The following is a 15482-nucleotide window of genomic DNA, read 5'->3' on the forward strand; positions in this document are numbered from 1 at the left end:
AATTTAACATCACTTGCCTACCCTGTGTTCTAGTAGGTATATAACCGGTACACCAAGGAAGTAAAACTGTGATAGTTAGAATTTATTCAGACTTTAGTTAACCTATTTACCAGTATGGTTGTGGGGTGGAGGAACACTTTGTTCTTGGCAGAGTACAAGTTATTGGCAGAGACGCAATTAAAACTTGTGTCTCTGGTTCTCAGGCTTGTATTCAGTCCATTAGACCACTTTGTTGCTTTGCAAAAGTTTAAGAACTTTACAGGGATGTGTTCCTAAGGAAAAAGTATTGTAACAGCTTTGATTTAAAAGCATATGAAGTTCTCAACCAGGAATATATATTTTTATCAATATTATCTAGATTAAAACATTTTTTTGGTCACGGAATTATTTTATCAGATTAAAATAGTATAAGAAACAGATACATGCATTCCTACATAGAGTAAAATAATATGGATAGTCAGGTACTACACAGCTAGAATTTGCCAGCTCTTGTCAGGCAGATTTAAAGGCTTTCTACAATTTACTCCAAAAATTTTGTTATAATGCACATAATTAATTTCTTGTTGTTTTAGGAACATGATGCTGGCTGAGAGATGTGTGCTGCTTAGTGCTGAAATTTTAAAAAGCCAGAGCAAATATTCAGACGCTGCTGCTCTTCTGATACGTTTAACCAGTGAGGTAGAGAAAACTTAATCTTTCTGTTTTCCACACAGCAAATGGCTTTAAATAATAGTGCTAAATTTTTAAACCAAATAGACTTCTTGTACATGGGTTCCTTCCAAAGGTGGAGATGTTCAGGGGCAGAAGCTAGCTGGAATAAAGTTTGAGTGTTGGGGTATAGCTCAATTTGCCCCTGTAAACCAAGAAAAGTCATTTTTATATGCTTTTGTGCAACTTGTTACATAAATGTACCTAGTTTACCCTGTGTTCAATCTTCTTCTTTCCCTTGAAGTGATGTACATTATTTTTTATTTGAAAAAAAAAAAAAAAAACCCTGCCTGAATCATACATTTGTTAGTCCCTATCTTCATAATCTATTCTTTATGCTTGACATCTCTGTTAGTACTTGAGAGGGATTAGACTTTAAAAAGCAGCACAGTAAAAAGTTAGCATGTTATTCACAAGCCATCTGTCTTCATGTTCTAAGTGGGTGAAATGGTGTCAGTAAAGGCTGTAAAACTAAAGAAATAAGGTTCTGTGTCAGTTGGGGTATCTTCAGTAATTACTGGTTAGGGTCATTTTAGCTAAGTATTCCGTGTCACTTTCAGTTCTGGTAAGTCTTTCTCTTAGCTGTGAAAGCTTGATAAACTGTAGGATGGGATGTAGTCTACCTTACTGTGTGCACGTGGCACAGCTCAAGATAAAGAAGTACAAAGGTGGTGTACAGTTCACCATTGTGCTTGCCTGCTCTGATTCTTGGTTGTAAGTTAGAGAAACTTGTTGGCTGCCAATGACCCTAGAAGTATTGTTGTGGCATCCTTGCTAATCTCACTAACTTAGCTTTGACAGCAGGGTGGAGGTTTGGCATAGTCATAGTGTCTTCTGTGCTGCTGGAGGATATTATCTCTTCCCCTAACCCCTGAACTAGGGTGACTAGATGTCCCGGTATTATTGGGACTGTCCTGATATTAGGTGCTTTGTGTTTATATAGGCAAATATCTCCCCTCCCCGGAAAAAGGTGTCCTGATTTTTTCATACTTGCTATCTGGTCACCCTAACCTGAACACTGGGTTGATTTACCTGTTGCTGACTATTCTGTCTTCATGGCCAGGTTGCACTGGCAGTGTGGCATGAAATGGTCATACCACACTAGTATTTTGATTGTACATACTTTTCAGTTCAGACTCTGGCCAAGTTTCTCTAAATTTGTCCTTGGTGCTTATTTAACAACAAATTGTGTTGGTAATTCTGTATTTCCTTAATAGCTAATAGAACATCTGTTCATTCATACCTTTTGATTTTTTTACTATCCTAACTTAAATAGTTGGAAGATGTAATAACAAATAGACATTGAAATTTGCATAAGGAAATTGAGTGCTGCTGACTATGCTGAAGGTTTATTGTTTTTCTTTCATATCCTGAATGATAGGCTTGGATGTTTTCAGTGCACAAGATCTCTGCGATGCATGTAGTACTCTAGTTGTGACCAAGCCTAGTTACAGCCCAGAAAAATATTTTTAAAAGGTAGACTTCTGTATCTAATGTAATAAGGAAAAATGTCCATGTGTATTTTAAAATAACAAGGTAGAGAACTACTCCATTTAGTAGTAGCCTAATTGACTGTAATATATCTGGTGGTCAGAATCATTTTATAATTCCAAAATCACTAATCTTTCTGGGATTGGTTGGTTTTGCCACACAGATTATCTGTTTGACTCCATTTCATGCATCCAGTTAGGTGAAATTCAGTTAATGTAATTGTGTGCTCTTGGGTATATGATTTATGACTGTACCCAAAATATGCAATGGGTGCTGTTTATCAGATATCTGATTTTCTTGCTAGCTTTAAAAACAATGACAACTCAGGTGTCAAAATGAAGTGGAACTAATGACCTTAAAACAAATGGGTTGGGAAACTTACTGCCAACTTTTTCAGATAAATTTAGTGCCACAATTGCACCTTCTTATATTTCTGTACTTGTTCTTATGTTAAAATAAAATGTATTAAAGCTGACATTCTTGTTTTTAATTTTTCTGGGGGAAAAAATGGCAGCAGCTCACTTGGATGGGAATGGTAAGTGTTAGAAATTTCTGCCTGAGTAGCTGAAGGCTTTGGGAGTGTTGAAATAAACATGTTCTGTCAATCCTTTGTATATCAATCTGTTTCAGTATTTTCCAGGTCACTGATAAAGTAACAGGCTGTATATAAGATAGAATTTACCCATGCTAGTGGATTTGTGTAGTTTTGAAGAGGGACTCTAAAGCATAGCTGTACTCACACTGAAATAACTTTGTAAACATAAGGCTCAGATGAAGAGAACAATTTTAGTATTTCTTAATAACAGTTTTTCATGTATATAATTTACATCTATTTAACAGGTGTAACATCTATAACAAATATAGGAATGAAAATAACACTGTTATATCTGTATAAGGAGGGCTTCTCAACCTCCTTATTTATTATAGGTAGCATTCTTTGGCTGTTGCTCTAGTCCATTTTGATTCCTTCTATAAGCATTTGTGATGGGGCCACATCCCCTGTTGTATAGAGTTATTCCTTGGCTCTGGAAGCAAGGACAGTACTAATAAAGAGAGATGCTTGCTGTTTTGGATTACATAAATTTTTTATTTTACTTCCAGAATGGAATTCAGGAATTGGGTCTGCCAGTGATTCTCTTAAGAATACAGGGAGTCCTCGGACTTGCAGCTCAATTCTGAGGAACAAATTGTGTCATAAGTTGAAATGTTGTAAGTCAAAACCGCTTTTCCCATAGGAATCAATGGTATGAAGGGGGGATTGGTTCCTGAACCAAGGCTTGATACACTGTTTTCACCACAATAACCCAGATTTTTCACCACAATAACCCAGTCATCTATAATTCATCTAAATGAATTCTAGATGACTAATGTTGTAACATGAATGTATTTACTGTACACTGTATTTTGTAAACAGCATTCAAATAAACATGTAAACTCTCATATGCTGCTCAGAATGCCAGCAACACAGGCTCAGAAAGCCAGGGAGAAGGGGACACATGCCGAGTCTCAGCCAATCACTGTTCAAGCTTTCTGATTGGCTCCCAGGCCCGGGCTCGGAGCCAGTCAAAAACAAGCGGCAACAAGCTACCTTGCTGCCTCAAAGCCAATCAGAAGCAACCCCTTCCAGATCCATACCAGTATAATGCAACCAGGAAGTTGATTGCAGGTGAGCTTCATGCAAATCAAGCATCGTAGGGGTGAAAAGGGCGGTCAATTGGAAAGTGCCGTAACTGGCGTCAGATGTAAGTGGCATCCGATGCAAGTCCGAGGACTCCCTGTTTTTGATTGTGTCATAAGAATCAGAAAACCAATAGGTTGAAGTATGCATGGCTCCATCTTGTACGCTCTCGTTCTGCAAGTAAAATACAGAAAACAATTATCAGGTATATCATTTTTTCATAATAGCCTGTCTTCAAAACTGTGTGTAGGACAGGGAACCTGATCACATTGTAAATGCTTTCAGGAGGGATCAAAGTGTGGATGGATCAACAGGCTGGAACATGTTGCCTATGATAAGTCTTCCACTGAGCAGTAATGTGATTTTTATTTTTTTACTGTTTAAAAGTCTTCTTCAGCTGAGTCTTATCTCTTATAAGAGTTTGTATTCGTGAGTATAACTACGCTTTGTTACTACTGAAGTTTCATTGGTCTATTTCAAATTTGAGATTAATGATTTTTTCCCCTTAAATAGGATTCTGACCTTCGCAGTGCCCTTCTGTTGGAGCAGGCTGCACATTGCTTTATAAACATGAAAAGTCCTATGGTTAGAAAGTTTGCCTTTCATATGATATTGGCTGGCCATAGGTACAGCAAAGCAGGACAGGTAAGTGTATTTCATATTCTGAAAAAATACGGACTGTAGGTTGTAGTTGATTTGAACTGTGTTAAAAGCAGCAAGTTCCATGTCATGCTTCTGCGTAAAAATAACCTGTGACTTTGTAGTCCACTGTGGGTATTATTCTCTATCAGAAAAATGATATATTTATCTCATTGCCCTTCTTGACTGCCAGATTAATTCATCCTGCCTTGAACAGAGTGGTCTCTTACATCCGTGTCTAAAATGATGTTGCTCATTACCCTGAATGAAATTTAAATAGTAATCCTCATTTCTGTAGTGCTTTCCATCTGACCTTCAAATGCTTCTTAAACAATGAATTAGACTCTTCCTATTTCACAGATGGAGAAACTGAATCACAGAGGTTAAAGTAAAGGAGTACTTGTGGCACCTTAGAGACTAACCACAAGTACTCCTTTTCTTTTTGCGAATACAGACTAACACGGCTGTTACTCTGAAACCAGAGGTTAAAGTGATTTACTACATCATAGCAGTTAATAAAAGAGCTAGGAATGGAATCCAGTTACCCTGACTATGGCCTGTTTTTTAACCACTAGATCAGGGATCAGCAACCTTTGGCATGCAGCTCGTCAGGGAAATCCGCTGACAGGCCGGGATGGTTTCTTTACCTGCAGGGTCCGCGGGTTCGGCTGATCGCAGCTCCCTCTGGCCGCGGTTCGCTGCGGGCCAAGGGATGCGTGCCAAAGTTTGTCAATCCCTGCACTAGATAATACTTCCTCTTTTAAATCTGTTGAACTAATTGGCAATTAGTTAAATTCACAAATGCAATTTTATACCATTTGCACTTTAACATGCATTTTTTCAATTCCAGCTTCTTGTGTTAATTTATATTGTGATTGTATTTACCTTAAGCTTAGGTTAATATAATAAATTTGACTTCTTAAAGTTGAAACATTATTGTGGAAAGCCCAATTCTGCAACTGGCTCTGTACAGATGGATACATGTGGAGCCTCATTGAAGTCCAACGGGGCTTGATAGTGGTAGGGCCATCTTAAATGGGGAAGGAAAAGTTTGTCTCAATACAATGTTAAGAGCAGCAGCTGTTTCTGCACTTGGTATATGTATGTATAAATAGTTACAAAATGACAGGTTTCAGAGTAACAGCCGTGTTAGTCTGTATTCGCAAAAAGAAAAGGAGTACTTGTGGCACCTTAGAGACTAACCAATTTATTTGAGCATGAGCTTTCGTGAGCTACAGCTCACTTCATCGGATGCATGCCGTGGAAACTGCAGCAGACTTTATTTATACACAGAGAATATGAAAAAATACCTCCTCCCACCCCACTGTCCTGCTGGTAATAGCTTATCTAAAGTGATCATCAGGTGGGCCATTTCCAGCACAAATCCAGGTTTTCTCACCCTCCACCCCCCCACACAAATTCACTCTCCTGCTGGTGATAGCCCATCCAAAGTGACAACTCTTTACACAATGTGCATGATAATAAAGTTGGGCCATTTCCTGCACAAATCCAGGTTCTCTCACCCCCTCACAAATTCACTCTCCTGCTGGTGATAGCCCATCCAAAGTGACAACTCTTTACACAATGTGCATGATAATAAAGTTGGGCCATTTCCTGCACAAATCCGGAGGGGGGTGAGGGGGTGAGAGAACCTGGATTTGTGCAGGAAATGGCCCAACTTTATTATCATGCACATTGTGTAAAGAGTTGTCACTTTGGATGGGCTATCACCAGCAGGAGAGTGAATTTGTGTGGGGGGGTGGAGGGTGAGAACCTGGATTTGTGCTGGAAATGGCCCACCTGATGATCACTTTAGATAAGCTATTACCAGCAGGACAGTGGGGTGGGAGGAGGTATTTTTTCATATTCTCTGTGTATAAATAAAGTCTGCTGCAGTTTCCACGGCATGCATCCGATGAAGTGAGCTGTAGCTCACGAAAGCTCATGCTCAAATAAATTGGTTAGTCTCTAAGGTGCCACAAGTACTCCTTTTCTAGTTACAACATGTAGCTGTTTTCCCTCTTTGCATATCTTCAGCTGAAGCAGGACCAAAAACAAGTTAAAGATATGAAGGAAAGCAGTCTTGACTACCGTCCACCTTTGTAATATAAAACTATATGTTTGAAATATCTTTCATTGTGGGTTTGAGCGACTCTCAGAATCTTTCTCTCATAGCCGAGTTCTCTTCCTATTGTAGGTTTTCCCCTCTCTTGTGTTGATTAGAGATAGGATCAGACTTTTCCCACAATAGTGGTTTTTTTGTTTTTTTTTCTTTTAAAAATCTCAGTAGTTCTACCACTTGGAATGCTCTTTATGTGACCTCCTGTATGACCCCCCCCCCCTTTTTTTTTTCCTGAGCTTAATGAAACCCACAGCTTTTCTATTTCTCTAATCAGTGTGACTCCAGCTTGCTTGGACTTTATAGTTTCAAGGATCTGACTCTCTCCAATAGAGGTTTGCTGCTCCACACCTAATGGCAGATGGATACATAAGCTTCTGCAGAGAGAACAGATAGGCCCTCCAGCTGCACAGTATACCAACCACTACAGTACTAGCATCCTGTTGTCCGTTTTGTTAGGATTGCTCCATATACCAGTACAATTTTCCCTCCCTAAATATCTTAAAAAATCAGCCTTGTTATTTCAGTCTGAACTATCATAGTTAAAATGTCAGGTAAATGGGGTTATTGCTGTCATTTTTCATGACTTTATGCAATCATACTTGTTTGTTTTGTTAATATCTATAGTTCTTAGTTTTTAGTGCACCAGCTCTAAGTTTACTTTAATTAAATCAACATTTTAAAGATGCCAACTTGAAAAATCACATTTTGTTTGAGGATAGCTATAGCTGAAAGCTAATGGAAAAGTACTTCCCACCGCCCTCCCCCCCCACTTTATTCACTTTACATACTTAACACTGTGTATAACCAGTGCAGCATTTTGGTTGCTGTTCAGTTGCTCTTTCGGTGTCATGTACTAGCAATTTGGGTAGGGGGTGCTCTTTGACCTTGTCTCATACTCTCTCTGGCAGGGGAAAAACCTTTGTAAACTTCAATAGGGGAGTAGAAAAACCCCTTAAAAATAATCAGTTCCTGGGAAAACTATTTAAAGATGTGCTATCAAACTTGATTTATTTTAAACTGATTAGTATTACAAAGTTAAATTGACCTTGTCTCTTGAACAGATTTTGGAATAAGCTTAATATATTGGTTGATTCGCGCCCAGTTTGTTCTCTGTACAATAGCATCACCCTCTTTTGGGACTTCGGTTATGGAAAGCTAGGATTAAATTTGTGACTGGGTCTTCATAGGAGCCCCTCCAGCAGTGGTTGTTATCTAAAGAGCTGCCAATTTTCTAAATTGGTAGAGCTGCTGGAAGGCCATTGGGCTTCTTGCTTTGGGGATTGTGTTCACCTTTTTATTGCTAGGGATCAGTTCCCACAGTTCCACTGGAAGAAGGTGGTAAAATTTGGGAGTCAATCTAGCTCAGCACATAGTTGTTTAGCTTTTTTCAAAGGGTGTGTAGTGGCTGTATTTTTCTGTTGGTCTCTAGATGGAGCTGCAGGTCTAAATTTGTGCTTTGACATGTATTGGTATTTCAAGTTTTTTTTACATTTTTATATATTCAAGTATGTATGCTTTATTTTTGGCTGATGGCTGTATGTGCTATCAGAGCTAAGGAAACTGCATCATTTGGACTTCCACGTCATTTACAATTGCCAGCAAAATATACTTATTGTAATTAACTTTACAGGAAGCTGTGTCAGATACTTGGTCTGCAAATAAAAGCACAAATTAATCAGAACTCTCCATATCTGTTTAGCAAATGTAATAAAACTGTCATTTCTCTAAGATCAGAATTTATACAAAATAGCGAAGGACAACTAAACCAATTAAATTTGGAGTGACCGTTTCATTAATGTTGTAGTGGCTGCAGTGACATTCACATTTAATTTTGCAGTAGCCTTACTTCTGCTCTCCCGCTGGCATAAATCTGAAGTCACTCCGCTGAACTGAAAGCAAGTGTGGGATAAGAATCAGGCCCCTAGTGTTAATGGTAGTGTCATGTTTTGTAGTGGCCTCCTGAGAAACTCTGAGCCTAATGGAAGTATCACAACTTTTGTGTCGGTAAAGTAAAACATTAAAAAAGTTTTTAATTTTTAATTCCTATTTGTGGTACTGGCCTATTAGGTGAAAAGCTAGGTGTAACAAGGTGTTGATACGGCCAAGAAGTGGCCGGAAAAATCACTACTTTAAAGATGTGTTCATGATTTTAAGATCATTAAAGACACTAATCAGTTGTGTTTTTTTGTTATCTACTCGGAATCTTAATTGGCAGTTGAATCAATCCTAAAGAATAGGTCCCTAGTATTGTGGGATTTCCTGACTTTGATGTGGGATCATGCAGAAGCTGGAAGTCTGCTGTATGGTGACCGAAATTAATGGCTTACAATACCAATGTTTCACGGTTTTTTCATTGTCACTTTTTAGTTAACATAAGATATCCCAGAATTATGCTTTGGGGAGAATTTCAGAAAGGTTGGTTAGCTTATTGGAGTGCTGAATTCCACCAATAGCCTTGTTATTTAAGGGTGTTAAACTGAGGTAAACTAAATTGTATGTTTTAGTTTTGCAGTTCATCATTAAGGCTCATTAATCTTTCTTTCGCATCCCAGTGTATCTAGGTGTGTAACTTAGGACACTTGAAAAATTTTCTTGCATACAGAGAGGAATTCCAGTGGGAAAGCTTGGGAGACCTGGGTTGAATTCCTGCTCTGCCGTAGACTTCCTTTGTGACTGTGGGCAAGTTACTGGGAACTTGTCTACACTAGAAAATAATATTACTGGTATAACTAGGTCTGTTAGTGGTGTGAAAAAAAACACACAGCTGGCAAAAGCTGTAATGTAGATGCAGTTATACCAGCAAAAAAAAAGTCCTTTGGTCATTCTAACTTATTTGGTTTGGTATATAAGCTGTGTCTCCAGTAGGAGGTTTGCCAGCATAGCTTTACCAGGTGTATATCTATACTGGCAAATCCTTTTTAAGTTCAGACAAGGCCTTATGCCCTCTGAGCCTCCATTTCCTACCTGTAAAATGGAGATAATACATCACAGGGATATTGAGAGGATAAATACATTAGTTGTGAGGCACTTCTGGACATGAGAGAGGAGAGACGTTTACTTGACCTTTAGGCATACGTACAACTCCTAGAGTATGTGTTTCAGTATTTTAGTACTTTTGAGTGCATGCATGCTTCAAGTTAGTAGCCATTACTGAATATTTTAAAATTTACTGCAGTAGAATGTAGATTTAATAGTGAGTACTGCTGTGCTAATTTAGATGGAAAAGGCCAGAGGCATTACTATAAACCAGTCATTGTCCAACATTAAATGTTGTTAAACGAGGTCCAGGGTTTGTTACACAGAGACCTCAGTCTGCTTAGTACCATGGCAAACACATAATTAAAAATCTTTTAAATATTTTATTAAAGATATAGTAAAGAAGGAAAATCAGTTCAAGCATTTGAAATATAAAGTATTAAATAAGGCTTTCATTTTAGCATCCCTTGTTCTCTTTCCTTTTCGCTGGACAGGGTTTTTAAAGGAAAACACCCCCTTGTGTAACAGTCTCTTAAATGCTACTAAGGGTGGCAATAACTGTCCTTTTGGTGGGGGGGAGGTTAATTGAGATGAGTTGCTGTTGAAGTCCTTTAATCCAACGAGGTGTCGGGGATTCAGCTGGGGCTGGTGAAGTCATCTGGCTCCCTCTCTCTGGCCTGGTCTAGTCAGGACACTTCTCAGAATCAGGATGATGGAAGTCTGGGGTCCCAGGAAATAGTGGGGATGGCAGCCATCATGGTGACGTTTGCTCCAGTAGCCTCCATCTGTTCTCTGTTTTTGGTCTTTTGAGAGTTCTTCTCCTCTTTGCCCGCCTCCCCCTTGGATTATATCAACATGACCTTTTTGGTTTAGATTAATCCAATTTCTCTGTCTGGTTTTCTTGCATCTTTTCCCATTCACATTTGTTGTTATAGATTATTGTGACGTTATGAATTTACACTCACTTTTTACAGTTAAACTCACAACTAGGGTAAATTTGTAGGCCCAGTTGTCACAACAGTACTGTGTTATAGCAACAGTCTTTACATTGACCTTTGGGTTAATGCTGACTGGATATTGTGTTTTACCTCCTTGCTTGCATTGCTCTCCTACCTTCAATAACAATTAAAAAAAAATTGACTAAAATCTTCATTGATGTAAATGATTTCTCTATTTGACTGTCTGCTAACATTAAAATTAGATTGGTTCAATAACACAGTAATATTTGAGGAACAGTTTCAATTTCATTTTCTTGCAGAAGAAACATGCCTTGCGTTGTTATTGTCAAGCCATGCAAGTTTACAAAGGGAAAGGTTGGTCTCTTGCAGAGGATCATATTAACTTCACTATTGGTCGTCAGTCTTTTACTCTTCGTCAACTTGATAATGCTGTGTCTGCCTTCAGGCATATTTTGATCAATGACAGCAAACAACCTGCTGCTCAACAAGGGACCTTCCTCAGAGAATACCTTTATGTTTACAAGGTAAGATGAACATATTTTATTCGTAAAGATTAGCTTAAAATTCTATCATCTAATAATCATCTTACATAAAAACAGAATTCAGTGACTTTTAGCACTTACAATATCTTTTTGATTCTTATGTCATTCTTCAGTTTCCAAGGTGAATTTTACTATGTATTTGAAGAATTAAAATACTATATTTACTTTCACTGCACCGATCATATGCATATTATAGGAGGGGTTCTCAAACATTTTTTGTTCTGAGGTCTTCCCAACATTCAGCAAAAAATCCACAGGCCATCTGTGCCACAACCACTGCTTTTCTGTATACAAAAGCCAGGGCCGGCGTAGGGTAATTGCCTGGGGTCACAAAGCTACATTGCTCAGGCTTCGGCTTCAGCCCCGGGTTTCAGCCCCAAGTGGCGCGGCTTCTGCTTTCTGCCCTGGGCCCCAGGGAGTCTAATTCTGGCCCTGCTTGCAGGACCCCCTGAGACCTGCTTGCAGCCCCCTGGGGGACACTGGACTCCTGGTTGAGAACCACTGTATCATAGAGCAGATTATTTGTGTGTTCCACAGATTACCCATTTGAAGATTAAATAAGGTCAGAAATCAGATGGTTCTGTTTCAGTGCCAGTCCCCATAGTAATCAGGTTCTTCAAAGGAGCCTGGATAACACAGGGGTAACTGTTAGTAAAACACTGTGAGATTCTTTGCCTGAAGGGTGCCACAGTAATACCATGCTTTGTATTTATGGTAACTGATGCACAAAGATACAAAATCCCAGGCCTTTCCCCCCCTTTTTGTGTCTGAAGTTCCTTGCACTCCCAGTTTAGTTTAGATGTTCACCTGGTAGTAGACATCTATGTGACAAATTGTTATTCCATTGACCTATAGATCATGGTTATAATGTGGCCTAGGTTGATGTTGAGAAATTGAGGAATTTTTTTTGTAATTTATAAACTCTTTAGCTTTCTTTACGGGTCATTCCATTAAGGCCTAAAAGAAAGGATGTGTGTGGAACTCTCAAATTACCTTTATACTCCAGGTAACCACTGTTTTTCTGCTTCTTTTGTCACCTCTGCTTTCATAGATACCTTTTGAATGCAATGTTGAGTTTGCTGTCACTGGTACAAGTCACATTTTGATGTTTAAAAAAATATCTTCAGTAACCACCAGGGTGGATTTGATTTAAATCAATTTGATTTAATCATGATTTAAATTACTAGTCAGGAAGACTCAATTTAATTAATGGATTTTTACATAAAAGTGCATTCTTGTTGGTTATAACCTTAATACATATCCTTCACAACTCAGAGATAGAGTAGGTTTCATTTTTAAGGTGATTTATTCTGAAAACTTTTCAGATTAGTTTTACAGCTATATCAGAAAATGACTGACTGGTTATTTCATTTACCAAAGGTAATTGAAGCAGATATTTATGAAGTCATTGGGAGGTGAACTACCTCAAATTCAACAGGTTAATCATTAATATTTGGAGGATTTTCTTGCTATGCTGTATTAGGAGGAGAACATCACCAGACGGACATTTAAATTGTTTTATTTAACTAAAACAACAGTGTTATGTATTCTGGATTTTTTTCTTCAACAACAAACATAATATTTTAACAAAACAAGCATATGAATTTTTGAATTTAAACGTTCAAGTTTTTTAAAATCAGGTTTGTTTTTGTTTAACTAAAATAGTTAAAAGAATTTAAAAAAACCAACAAAAATTAAATTGGCTGTCAGCCAGGTCAACATGAGAAGTGGAAATATTGGCTTCTGCAGCTAACACAGTCGTCCTCACCTTCATTTTCTTGTTTGTTCATAATCTGGAAAAGGAAAAACAAGCTTTCCTGCTTTTCAGATCCCAAATGATTTCTCAATTTGAAATGAATTAGTCCAAAGGAAGAAAATATTCTTTCTACACTGGCAGAAGAAGCTACTGCTGTTAAAAGTGAGATTATCACTTCAACAGCCTCTGAATCCAAGTGCTTAAGTGACTTCCACCAGTTCTCTGGTGTGACTTTCTTTAGAACATCATCAGCAAACATATTTCTTGAATGGTTCACCCTTAGCTCTGAAGTTTATTATAGTTGGCGTTATGGAGGGATGATTGCTGGATGTCCATGTCATAGCCAACTTCTCTTCTTCAGCAGTTAAGGTTTGACCCTGGTACTGAGTATTGAGTATATTTGCAAGAAAATGGGCTGGAGATAGTGCTTGTCCCATTTGTTTTTTTAATGCTTGTAATTTAACTCTGTCATTGCAGACTTCTCTCTTTAAGATCTCACTTGGTTCCTTCCAAATTTCAACAGCATCAGCAATAAAACAGCTATTTTCCTGCATTTTGTTCAAGGCTACAGAAATAGGCTTCAGGGTACTCAGCATGTGTTCAACACTTCTCTTAAGCCCAATGTTGAGAACTTTGGCTATGACAGTGCCATCTATTTTTTCACAGACTCATCAGATTAGGCCAGTTCTTGATACAGTGCTCAAAACAGTTCACGACCGAGTTCCATCGCACGTCTTGTGGGAGCGTTAGCTTGGTTCCTCCCACTTTTTTCAGAGCAGCTGCTCTGTGGTTGTTACGGAAGTATTTTGCAATTTCAACAACATTAGCCTTTATTTCTGGAACACTGAAGTCTTTGGCTAGGAGGTGCATCAAATGAGCACTGCAACCGTATGTTATTAGCTTGGGACTCTCTTCACTGTCTTCTAAATTTCTTCTCATCTTGGATACATTTGCAGCATTGTCTGGGACCAAGCTCATACTAGACATTTGAATTTTTTTCGCAGTTTGTTACAGCTTTTACTGCTACTTCTTGGAAGTGTTCTGCTGAGTGTGTATTTCCTGATGTATCAGTTGTTTCTGTAAGGAACACATTCCCGTCTTCTGTTGTTACACAAGCATATAGAACAGGATCATTGTGGACATTGCTCCACCCATCAAGACTCAGTTAACAATTTTACCCTCTAGACCTTTTGCACACCGCTCAATTTCTCTTTCATACACTTTATCCAGCAATTTGCCTGCAACAGCTGCTCTGTTGGGTGGACTGTATCCTGGTCTTAATGGCTGAACCATGTTAATGAAATGTGGGTTCTCAATCATACAGAAAGGAGAGTTTGTTTCATAAACAAATCTGGCAATTTTTTCATCAGTTACATCTTTTTATAATCTGGTTCTTATCACAAATTTCTCTATAGTTGTTTCTGGATGATGGAGATCTTTTTGCTAGAGGTGATATACTGTGGCTATGTGACATACATGATGTGACTGAAACCCTATCATTGGTAACTCTGAAACTATAGAAAATTATGGTGATCTTGAAAGTGGATAGTCTTTAGACTCCAGTATGTTGAGGATGGATTCTCCTAAACAAAATAAGTCAGTGCAGTTATTTAATTATTATTACCATACTGCTCATTTAGTATTATTACTCATTACATTCACTGACAATCAGTACTACTTTAAAGGTGAAATTGTAAAAGGAAGATCTGTCTAGTTTAACGATTTATTTTTTATCACAACTGCATCTAAAATGATAGTACCATAGAGTAACAACTATATTTTTTGCTCAAACGTGAGAATTCAAGAATAGTCCAGAAGGAAGACAGGCAGTCCTTAAGAAAGAGGTATGAAATAAAAAAGTTTACCAGTCTGAAGAGCCTGTATGTTCAGACATGTTCCTTTCATTATCTTCAACGCAGCTTCCTTCTGAGAAGGAACACTTCTCATAATGTTGTTTCATTCAGGCAACCAGGCTTTGCATTTCTTTGTTGCACTGTTTGCATTTTGCACGCATGCCTGTCTTACCCACAGGTAGAGGAACTTCATTAAAATATTCCCAAACTGGGTCTCTTTTACGGACTGCTTCCATTACAGCTTTTCCCTTCTAGTGAGAGAATGGCATCTCAAATCAGTGAAGTTCTCCAATCAATGAAGGCTACATTCAGAAAGACCTCAAGACTTCTGGAATATGCTGCTCAAACAGTTTCACTTTTGTTTCTATTGCCTGTCCCTCCCTTCTCACCTTTATCTCGAGACTTCTCCTTGTCCAGATCTATTTCGTACCTCCCAACAATCTTCTATTCATTGAACTTTTTAAAACTTTGCAGTTTTAGAGAGAGGTAAGGGACTGACTCTGTGCGTACACACATTTTCAGAGGGATAGTAGGGTTGAGGTCTGTTATTTCTCACCTCTGTATATTTATTTTAAAAACCTTTTTTGCTGTTAACAAGCATGTTATCACTGGAGACACAAATCCACAGTTTGAGAACTGCAAAACTAAACATCTCTGCTATCTTCTAGACTGAGCACTGAGTTCCATTGGATAGAAAGAAAGATTAACCTAAATAATCTACACAGAAGCCCCTGGAACCCCATAAGATTGCATCCCTA

The 15482-nt window shown here is 38.2% G+C and overlaps 1 protein-coding gene across 6 annotated transcripts in view; it reads left to right on the forward strand.

Annotated features, from left to right (window-relative positions):
* TRAPPC8 (trafficking protein particle complex subunit 8) overlaps window positions 1-15482 on the forward strand; it is a 113607-nt gene that overhangs the window by 45889 nt on the left and 52236 nt on the right. For all 6 annotated transcript variants that reach the window (XM_084618497.1, XM_084618499.1, XM_084618498.1 and 3 more), the window contains 3 exons: window positions 573-678; window positions 4391-4522; window positions 10873-11097. In XM_084618497.1, the coding sequence (XP_084474623.1) occupies window positions 573-678; window positions 4391-4522; window positions 10873-11097 (463 nt within the window). The remainder of the gene's footprint in view (window positions 1-572; window positions 679-4390; window positions 4523-10872; window positions 11098-15482) is intronic.

This window comes from Lepidochelys olivacea (assembly GCF_965140295.1).
Source record: "Lepidochelys olivacea isolate rLepOli2 genome assembly, chromosome: 2".
Lineage (NCBI taxonomy): Eukaryota > Metazoa > Chordata > Testudines > Cheloniidae > Lepidochelys > Lepidochelys olivacea.